The sequence below is a fragment of the Saccostrea echinata genome, unplaced genomic scaffold, assembly GCF_033153115.1.
Source record: "Saccostrea echinata isolate AGI-Se365-2 ecotype Australia unplaced genomic scaffold, CSIRO_AGI_Sech_v1 ptg000009l, whole genome shotgun sequence".
Classification (NCBI taxonomy): domain Eukaryota; kingdom Metazoa; phylum Mollusca; class Bivalvia; order Ostreida; family Ostreidae; genus Saccostrea; species Saccostrea echinata.
In genome coordinates this window covers 44,949,394-44,959,833 of record NW_026889758.1, presented here as the reverse complement: position 1 = coordinate 44,959,833, position 10,440 = coordinate 44,949,394, and the positions used below count along the sequence as shown (strand labels likewise).

The window sequence follows — 10,440 nt, the reverse complement described above, 5'->3', positions numbered from 1 at the left end:
CCCCAAACAAACTGTATGGATATACTTTAGCATATCTACTGCTTTATCTGGATGGGCAGATATGTAAACAGATGCAAACATGAGCATGACATCTGTCCATTTTTCAATTGAATATATTTTGGACACATTTTCCTTTGTTACGATTTCCCCTGTGGCACTTAGGGTTAGTTTTTTATCATTACCCCCAGGTTTAGGTGGAAGCAGAGATTGTAATTCTACAAACTGACCCTCAATTATTTTTTGTTTCAAAGATTGATTAATGCATGTGCATACCCAAATTATGCACAGAGTGCACTGGCACAGCTTCCTGATTCTGGCTTATTTGGGCCTGGGGCTGTTCTTGCACCTGGCTGACTTGCTGTGTCGTGGGAGTCTGCAGCAGTTGGATCTGTTGTTGAGTCTGCTGAGGCTGCATGGGCTGATGAGATGGTCCAGGCATACCTTGCTGTTGTGTCATGAAAGTCTGCTGTGGTTGGGTTTGCTGGAGAACATTCTGCAGTGGCTGTGCAGGTATTGGAGCAGGTTGGACTTGTTGGTTGAAATGCTGCATTAATGTCTGCTGGCTGACTTGCTGTTGTGTCATGGCAGCCGGCAGTGGTTGGGTGTCATGTTGGGTCTGCTGAACCTGCATGGGATGATGACATGGACCTGGCATAGCTTCTGGATGGGGTTGAATGTTCGGGGATGGGGTTACTTGAGTTCGATCCATCCGCCTCCTTGCACGACCCCGATTCTCCATTGCTGTTGTTTGAGATGGTTCAAACCGCTGAGGTGGCCTGCCTTTCGTAGCTCGCTTAGTGCGTGGCATGTCAAGTCCCAAAAATTAAAATAAACCATTGATTTAAAAGAATTTATCTATTTATACAAAATATTAAAATGAATAGAAAACATGTAGTCAATGGTGCTAAATTCAGTGCCATAAAGTAAAATTTTACAATTTACAACAAAATAGTAGATCTAGGCCTAGCTGTAATTTTTTTTTTTTTTTTTTTTTTTTTTTTCTTTTATTATTTTTTAATTTTTTTTTTAGTTAATATTTATCCATTTACAGAAAATTGAAGATGAAAATAGATAAGTCGAAGATTCGCAAAAGATAAAGTTATAAAATTATTATTTATTAGATTATATTATTCGATTTTTTTTTTTTTTTTCACTTGCGACAAAGATGGCGGCTAGCACATGGTGATGCGAAAAAGAAAAAACTGAAATGCATTTGACCTGATCTCAAACCTTTGTCATCCAATAGATAAATAAACAGTACAAATTCATAATAAAGATTAATAGCAATCAAGACTTTTTTAGCAACAATCTATTTTAAAAATCTACACTTAGCCATATTGTTTTTTAAAAAATTTATTAACACCAACCTTGCAACTAGCATGTAACCGGCAAAGAGAGAGTTTGCAGCATGAGCGCTTTCTTTATATAATTGAAAGTTAGATAACTCGTGCTGAAACAAGGAGAGATAACTGCGCCAAAAAAATTGTGCTTCCAAGATAAAAGCATCTTATTCGCATACAGGCGAGATAGATGCCATATTACAATAGGATATTTTCAAAGATACCATAATTATCTCATTGGCATAGAGAAAAAGAATGGGGTCAGTGTGGGAGGAAACCAGAGTCCCCGGGGAAAACTTACGTGTCTGGCGACCCCATACCCTCTTACAACTCGGACACCTATTTCCAAAACAAATGTCTCAAAAAAATTTGTTCTGGATGATAACAAATTATAACATTGTAAACTGGATGTGCTTGTGTGTGCAGCACAGATCTGGCTTTCTGCATTGTTCCATCTTTCTTTGTCTTTCTCCAAACATGACCACAAGGATATGCCTCTTCAATACTTTTATTTTCTGTCAATGAATGATGTTCCAACCCAGTTTATACCGTATAAATTGGACAGCTATTAAATTCGCTCATTAAAATTCAATTCTCATTCATTTAGTGTGAAAAGAAAGATTATTGCCCTTAAAAAATGACTTCAAATTGTACAAAATAAAATGTAATGTCAGGCGGATTGATACATTTATGACTCACACAGGTGTGTTAATTAAGGAAGCACTAAGATAATCTGACTTGATTAAATCAGTGATACACTATGACATCATAGTAGGCGAGATGACATCAATTTTAGAACACAAGTTTTCTAAATATTGTTATTTAGAGATATAATTTAACTCATGAAAATGAATACAAACTTGCAAACATTAACAAAAATAAAATGTTTTTATTTTATTATGCTGTAATTCTGTCACTTGAATTAAAATCTTTGACCGATGACGTCATAACTGTTCAACAAGTTAACTTGAGAATTGATCATGTTGTGTAATGAGAATCAATTTTATCTTCTATTGAAGACAGTCAGGTATTTACGTATCCCAGTTGGCCTTGCCTTTGTCATTCGTTACAACAAAAATGCAGAAGAACAACAGTAAGCTGCATGGATATTTCAAAACATAATATTTATACTTATCAAAAGCTTGCATTCTATAGTGCTTGGAAAGTGCTGCTAGAATCATGTGGTAAACTTGGTTTAATTGAAGAAATATCTCGGGATTTATGTATATAATGCAAAACATCAGGTAAGGTTTCATGCGAATATGTGGAATAATTATTTTCCTGACTGGACAGTGGCATTCTAGCAGCACTTTTTAGGCATAAGGGATGTTTTTCAACTATATTATTTACTCAAAGAAATTATCAAACCTCGGGGTAGTGTTGTTCTGTTAACTTTTTTATTAAGGAATATTTTGCTATTAATAGCAGTCACGTGATGACGTTGTGGTGGTGCACTTCTTGGCCTAAGATACTCTGATGTCTTTATGCAATAGTTAATTAAATAATAGTTTATGTTTTATCGGCAACTTTGATAAATTATCAAACTTAATTTTCTTTAAAAAGAGAAATGATTTGTATGTTTCCTTTAAATATCCGCACAAGTAATTGTCACATAGGCAACTCATATTTACGATATAAAGTAAATTTTTTATCCAATCAAATATCGCGTTATAACCAGAATTAAATTGTTTTTAAATATAGTAAAATGCCTTGTAATATAATTTTCAGAATTATTTCTCATATAAATGCATATATCAACAAATGTTACCCAAAGATTCTACTAAAAGTTTGGCTCCCAATTTTATCTGACGTTATAAACACTTTTACCACCCCCACCCCCCCTTTTGTTAAAAAAAAGCTTTTGAATTATTTTCCTGCAAATACAACACCAAAAAGGCATAATGGCGTGAAGTGAAAACAGGTAATCAGAGATTACAGAGCTCACCTCAACGAATGTTATCTTTAAGTAAGGCAAAGTCCCATACTAAACTAATAATCTAGTAATATGCATCCCTAGATGCAACATTTATGCAATTTTGGACTGATAGGGCTTGCAGTTACTTGGATTTATCTAAAAACTAGTCGCTAATCCAGAAAATGTATGTCAAATCCCTTAAGCTTCTTCAATCTTGGCAATGGACTTGCTCCAAAAACTTTAACCTGATCACTCAACTGGAAAATGTAGGTCAGATCCTGCATCCGAAGCAAGTCCAGTAGTGTGCATCCTTTGATGTACATGTATCATCCTGGTCAACATAGGACTTACATTTACTTAGAAATGAGATCTGCTCCAAAAACTTTAACCTGGTCACTCATCCAGAAAATGTAGGTCAGATCCAGCAAGTTCTGTAGTGTGCATCCTTAGATGTATCATCCATGCAAGTTTGGTCAATATATAGGACTTATAGTTACTTGGAAATGAGATCTGCACCAAAAACTTTAACCTGGTCACTCATCCAGAAAATGTAGATCAGATCCAGCATCCGAAGCAAGCCTAGTAGTGTGCATCCTTAGATGTATCATCCATACAAGTTTGGTCAACATAGGACTTATAGTTATTGGAAATGAGATCTGCTCCAAAAACTTTAACCTGCTCCAACAACTCAAACCTGCTCCAAAAACATTAACCTTGTCATTCTTTAGCTGAAATTGCAGCATCTGAAACCTTGACTGGTACAATGAAACATACTAAAGGCATCCTCCATGCATCTCTGATTGATATAGGGTATAGAAGTACTTGAAAAGAAAACTGCTCCTAAAACTTTAACCTGGGAAGCCGACACTGACGCCGAGGGTATTACATAACTCCCCCAACTTCGTTGAGGTGAGCCAAAAAAAGGCTATTACTCCTTTAAACATAGGTAATCAAAGATTACGAAGCTCACCTTGACGAATGTTATATTTAAGTAAGGCAAATTTCACATCATATAATTTCTTTTTTTTAGTTAGTGTACATCCCAAGATCAATATCCATGCAAGTTTGATTTAAGTACAACTTATAGTTACTTAGAAAAAGACCTGTTCAAAAAACGTTTATCCTGTTTACTACTCAAGAAAATTTTGGTCAGTTCCAACATCCAAAGTCTGGAAGTTTTCATCCTTATATGCACCATCTATGCAAGTTTAATCAAAACAGGTCATAAAGTTATATAGCTACTCCAAAAAAAATTATCCTGGTCACTCATCTGGAAAATGTAGGTCAGATTCAGAATCCAAAGCAAGTCTGGAAGTGACCATCCCTAGCTACATCATCCATGCTAATTTGGTTAAAATATTGCTAAAATTCACTCATGTGGAAAGTCTAGGTGGAATCCAGCATCTAAAGAAGGTTGGTTAGCGTACATCCCAAGATGCATCATCCATGCAAGTTTGGTCAAGGTAGGGCTTATAGTTACTTGGGAATGGACCTGCTCCAAAAACTTTAACCATGTCACTCATCTGGAATATCTAGGTCAGATCCAGCATCTGAAGCAAGTGTGGTAGTGTCCATCCCTAGATGCATCATCCATGCAAGTTTGTTCAAGGTAGAGCCAATAATTTCTTGGAAATGGACCTGTTCCAAATATTTTAACCTGGTCACTCATCTGGAGCAAGTGTGGTAGTGTCCATCCTTAGAGGCATCATCCATGCAAGTTTGGTTCAGGTAGGTCTAATAGGGCTTATAGTTACTTGGGAATGGACTTGCTCCTAAAACTTTAACTGGGACGCCGACGCGGGGGTATAGCATAAGGTCAATTCGACTTCGCCGAGGTGAGCTAAAAATGCATTATTACACCTTCTTTTTCCATTACTATCATTTGCAATTCTTTTCTTGCTATGATATGATTTATTGAAGCATGCACATTAAAACTATTACAGCTGTAAGATAACAAAATATAGGCAATATCATCTATAAGCAGTGGCAGTTGGCTGTAAGCAGCGAGCAGCTGACAGTAAGCAGTGAGCAGTTGGCTGTTGTATATGGAATTCCATAAAAATAGTGTGGTACTAATCCTAGCAATAACAATCCTAAGTATCAATTTCCTTTGAGATTAACATGCTAACCACTATGCTACACAACTGATGAATAGCAGCATTTAGATCATGTTTGTGATACGACTCTTAACAAAATTGTCTCCGAATATTTCTCAGAAAGATACAAATGTTGTGTCATAAAAGTGTATTTTTAAGAGACAGTGGGTCTTTGCTCCATGTTTTTGTTCACCAAACAATGTATAGTTAAACGCAAACTTTGAGGATAAACTTTCAAAAAAATGAAGCAAAGACCCATTCACATCGAAAAGTTGTGTCATATAGTATGAGATAATGATCCTTTTTGCCCTGTTTAGTGTGTGTATGCTATTTTATAAGCAAATAATTTCAATCTTTGTGAGATTTTTTGCATATTGTAGAGATTTTACATAAAGTATTACTATGTTAGATGAAATATCACAGAAAATTTTGTTATAACTGAGATTTAATTTTTTACCTTCATGTTTGTTGCACTATAGGTATTCTGCTTGTCATTTTTTGCCCATCTTCTTTGGCATACATTCAGTGATGTCAATATGTCATAAGATACCAAAACTTCTCCTCTGCTTTTAAGGGCTTGGAACCTTCTGCTTGAAAAAACATGCAAATATGTTAATTCAAGCAGGCAGCATTAAAAGTTTTGTGCCTTTTGCTCCTTTTATATGTATTTTTTTCTTTCAAATCTGTTTTCTTTTTTTTCTTTCTTTCATTTTTTTTTTTTTGTTTTTTTTTTTTGTTTTTGTTTATTTTTTTGCTTTCTTTTTGTTATTATTGTTTGTTTTTTTTTTTTTTTGTTTTTTTTTTTTTGTCTTTTCTTGTTTTTTTTCCTGGCTTTTTTTTGTTTGTTTTGTTTTCTTCTTTTGCACAATGAAATCAGACATTAAATTCACAAACATTCACAAATCACTATTTCACATAAACAAATCACGTACAATTTGACATTCAAAAATCACAATTTGACATTAACAGATCACAATTTAACATGCTCAAATCCCATTACTTTACATTATTAAATACAAATCATAATTTCACATCAAAATTTATAATCAATTACTTTTACTGAAGATTTAGTCAGTATATAATGCATTCAATTTCACAATAAGCTAATAATCAGAATTGACTATACAAATTATTACTGGTACAGTAGCTGACAGAATTTGTACATTCCAGGAATACTAATTTAATATTTAACAATCATTATATCTCCAACATATATGATTTTTTGATTTTAGATAAAATGAAAACAGATTATTAAAGACAAAGCAGCCTACAACTAGTTGCGTTTTCAACCCCTCCTCCCCAGGCCAGCCTGGCAACCGTAGCGGCCAAGGATCCACGAAGTTCCAACCAGTAATGCCCCAGGGTATCGACAAGGTCTACTTACAACTAGCTTTCAACTACTTCATCTAAACATTTTATAATATAAAATATAACAAACTACGTAAAATAACATTAGAGCAAAACAATAGATAAAGATATTAACATTGGCACAGAGAAAAAGAATGGGGTCAGTGTGGGAGGAAACCGGAGCCCCCGGAGAAAACCCACGTGTCTGAGTGGGCGACCCCATACCCTCTTACAACTCAGACACCCATTTCCAAAACAAATGTTTCAAAAAAAATTGTTTTGGATTATAACATTGTAAACTGGATGTGCTTGTGTATGCAAAAAATCTGGCTTTCTACATCTGTCATCTATCTTTGTCTTTCTCCACATGCGATCACAAGGATTTGCCTCTTCAATACTTTTATTTTCTGTCAATGGATGAGAAAAAAAGGTAATTAACCAATAGGATCAATGAAGTAAAATGAAGAACAGAGTCTTACAGAATGGCATACTTGGGTGACTTATTTCCATACCTGATGGCTCCTTGTCATTCATGTCAAGCACATCCACAAGACTTTATCTGAGTCTCCTACTGGGTACTGTCATCAAAGCACACTATAACATAGAAGTTAATACTTCACCATCTATCTAAGTATAAACAGAAATTAATAAAAGAATATCTAAGTTAAATATTATATAGCTCTAAGATATCTTTTTGCTGTACTTTTTCAAAAAAAGATGTTGGATCATTGATTATGTCACATACCTGATCAGTGACAGTTCTTCACAGGGATAAGTCTTGTTGTTAAGAAGGGCTTCCACCAATTCCTGTCTGACTGTGGCTGTTCATTTCCACATCTTGAGGGTCAACATCCATCAGTCTTGCCTTTTCCAGGTTTTTTCACAAATTCCTGTCTGGTGTAGAAGCTCATTTTCACATCTTAGAGGGTCAACATATCCATTAGTCTGGGTACAGTCCACTAATTCATTTCCCATAGGTAACAATGTTAATGTTTTCTCACACAGCTTCTCCCCTAATTTTCATTGAAGGATGGGACACGTCCTCAAATGAATGCTAATCAAATTTTCTCTAACTGGTTAAAATCTCAAGGTACACATGGCATATCAGATTTGTTTTCCAGCAAATTACACATGTTCGCAAAAACATCTGAAAATGAAAGTAAGAGTAAGGTAATTCCCAAATTCAGGGTATAATTTTGCACATATCAAACAATTAATTCTTTTTCTTTCAAAGATAACACAAAAATGATAATCATGTTTTTGAACGACTGGGATATTTTTCTTCTTTCATAAGTATTAGCACCTTTAGTTTAGATGACTTATAATTATTTTATAGATATACTGCTTGCAAGTTATATTGGATCAAACTATTTCGGTTTAGTGAACTACTTGCTACCCTACCAATTCTAAAAATAATAGGGCAGCTGGGACGATACAACTTTTTCTATATCGATACGTATCACGATATTTGACCCACGATACGATACTTATCACGATATGTTTAATTGGTTATAAAATATATATCTTTTTTGTATTGAAATGAACCTAACATTTCTTCACAAATAAAAAAATAATTTATTCATAGAAGTTGTATATCTGTTGTAAAACAAAATTATTTTACACAATTGTTGTTAATTATTATGTATTCCATATTTATATTTATATTTAGCATATATATTTTATATATTCAACCAAAAATGTTAAGTAAACAAAGAAATACATAAGTCAGAATTTTTTCTGCGATATTTCGATATTTCTTCATACATATCGACATGCGTATCGTCCTCATACAGAATCGATATTATCGATATCTTGATATATCGTCCCAGCCCTAAAAAATAATTAGAGGAATATACCCCGTCTTGCCAGGTTCTTCCACCAATTCCTGTCTGGCTGTGGCTGCTCATTTTCACATCTTTGAGGGGCAACATCCATCAACATTGCATTTTCAACCAATTAATTGTTTCCACCAATTCCTATTAGGTTTCTTTTTTTCATGATGTTGAAGGAAACTTCATCCACACTATTCTTAGAAGTCTCCTCTGCAACCTGTCAGATGCAAGTGTCTTATTTTAAACATTATATCATGCAGCTTATGATTTTCTCATTTGCATAAAAGAAAGATAAAAGCCCAGAGGAGGTCAGTGTGGGAGGAAGATGGAGTACCGAAGAGATTTAACCCATATGTGTCCGAATTGTGCGACCCCAAACCCATTTGTAATTTGGACACCCTTCACAAGAATGTTTTTTAAAATGGGTTTTTGATTTGAAAAATAGAAAAACATTGTTGCTAGAATGCATTTATATCAGTGCTTTGAGATTTGAATATCAGCTTGTCCTGCTTCTCCATACATTATCTCAAGAACGTGCTCCCTAAAATTTATTTGTATTATATACAGGGGGAGAGAAGAAGATATACTGTAAATCACTTTTCATTTGCTAGAACTTTATTTCGCATTTTCGGTGCTAACGAAAATTTTATTCAGGCATATACCTGGTATTAGTATTCCTAAGGATATCATATAGAGCAATAACCATAATTCGTGAAAATTTTGTCTTGCTAATTAAGAGTAAACTACTTTCTCGTGAAAATTTAGTGATCTACAGTATTTTAAAGAATTTATGATTTTTCACTATGTTCATTAGAACCCCACCCCTTACTTCAGAACCCTAACTAAAGGGCCATGAATTTCACAATTTAAAAGAGAGCTCATTGTTTTTTTACAATCATGCCAACAGTTTGACTGCTTGATGTTCAGGAGTAAAGAAGAAGCTAATTTTAAAGATAGAACTAATTTTGATGGTTTTAACCCCACCCCTAAGGCCCCAGAGTGCCACTGGACCATGAAATTCATAATTTTGTTCCCCTTCAATCATAGATAATCTTGTTTGCCAAAATTGGTTGAAATTGGTTTAGCAGTTCTAGAGAAAATGCTGAATATGTTCAAATATTAACACATGATGGACGAAGACAGACAAACAGATAGGAATAGATCACCTGAGTGATTCAGGTGACCTAACAATTACAAAAAATAGTAATCAAGGTAACTTTGCCATACCTGAATGGTCCCCATTCTTGATAATGTCATCATTATATAATGAAGCATTAACCAAGCCAAAATGAGATCTGCTTAATTCGATCCCTACATTGGATGGTCTTCAAATCTTCAAACTATAAAGAAAAGGAAACATATGCTATATAGCATCCACTAGAACATTAAAACAGAAAAATGAGGAAAACTATTGACACCCCAAGGAATACCTGTAAAAATGTCAACCACCACTTCAGCTGAGGTTGACAGTGGTTTTTCCAGGGGTGTTAATTTTAACTTTTACTCTCAAAAACATGCACTATTTATTTTTTATATTGACTGTCTTATTGATTTAATTAGGATGTCAGCAAAAAAAGAAAATTCGGAGATTGTCCTTTAAGTTCAGGTTTAGAAATTAAGCTTTCAAACTCCTCACTTTTGTTTCAATAAGAAATTTAAGCTTTGAAAAAGATTAAACAACCTGACTTTATTGTTTATTTGATACTTAGAGATCGAGTTCTTCATCATCTAAAGTTTGTTAATTGAAGCATTTATGGTCTGTTGTTTGATGTTTTATCAATCAAGCTAGAATATTGGACAATTAAGCTTTGATTGACATCAACTTTATTTGGCTTAATTCTTTCAAATGCACAGGTGATATCTTGAGAACCATACTTGCATAATTTACATGCAACATTATAGTTGTGTTA

The 10,440-nt window shown here is 34.2% G+C and overlaps 1 protein-coding gene and 1 long non-coding RNA gene across 2 annotated transcripts; both read right to left on the bottom strand.

Moving 5' to 3' along the window:
* Nucleotides 1–256: 256 nt before the first annotated feature.
* LOC133182799 (uncharacterized) lies at nt 257–808 on the bottom strand. Its single transcript, XM_061317645.1, has one exon. It carries the CDS (start codon nt 806–808, stop codon nt 257–259), a length of 552 nt encoding a protein of 183 aa, XP_061173629.1.
* A 5,356-nt stretch (nt 809–6,164) lies between these two features.
* Nucleotides 6,165–9,860, bottom strand: LOC133183792 (uncharacterized). Its single transcript, XR_009720726.1, has 5 exons — nt 9,758–9,860; nt 8,555–8,747; nt 7,444–7,845; nt 7,211–7,292; nt 6,165–7,105 (listed from the first exon to the last, which is right to left on the bottom strand). It is a non-coding gene; the product is annotated as an uncharacterized LOC133183792 (long non-coding RNA).
* Between the last annotated feature and the right edge of the window lie 580 nt (nt 9,861–10,440).

Excerpts from the sequence above, each read along its gene's own strand:
- LOC133182799 (XM_061317645.1), bottom strand. The coding sequence starts at position 808 with ATGCCACGCACTAAGCGAGCTACGAAAGGCAGGCCACCTCAGCGGTTT.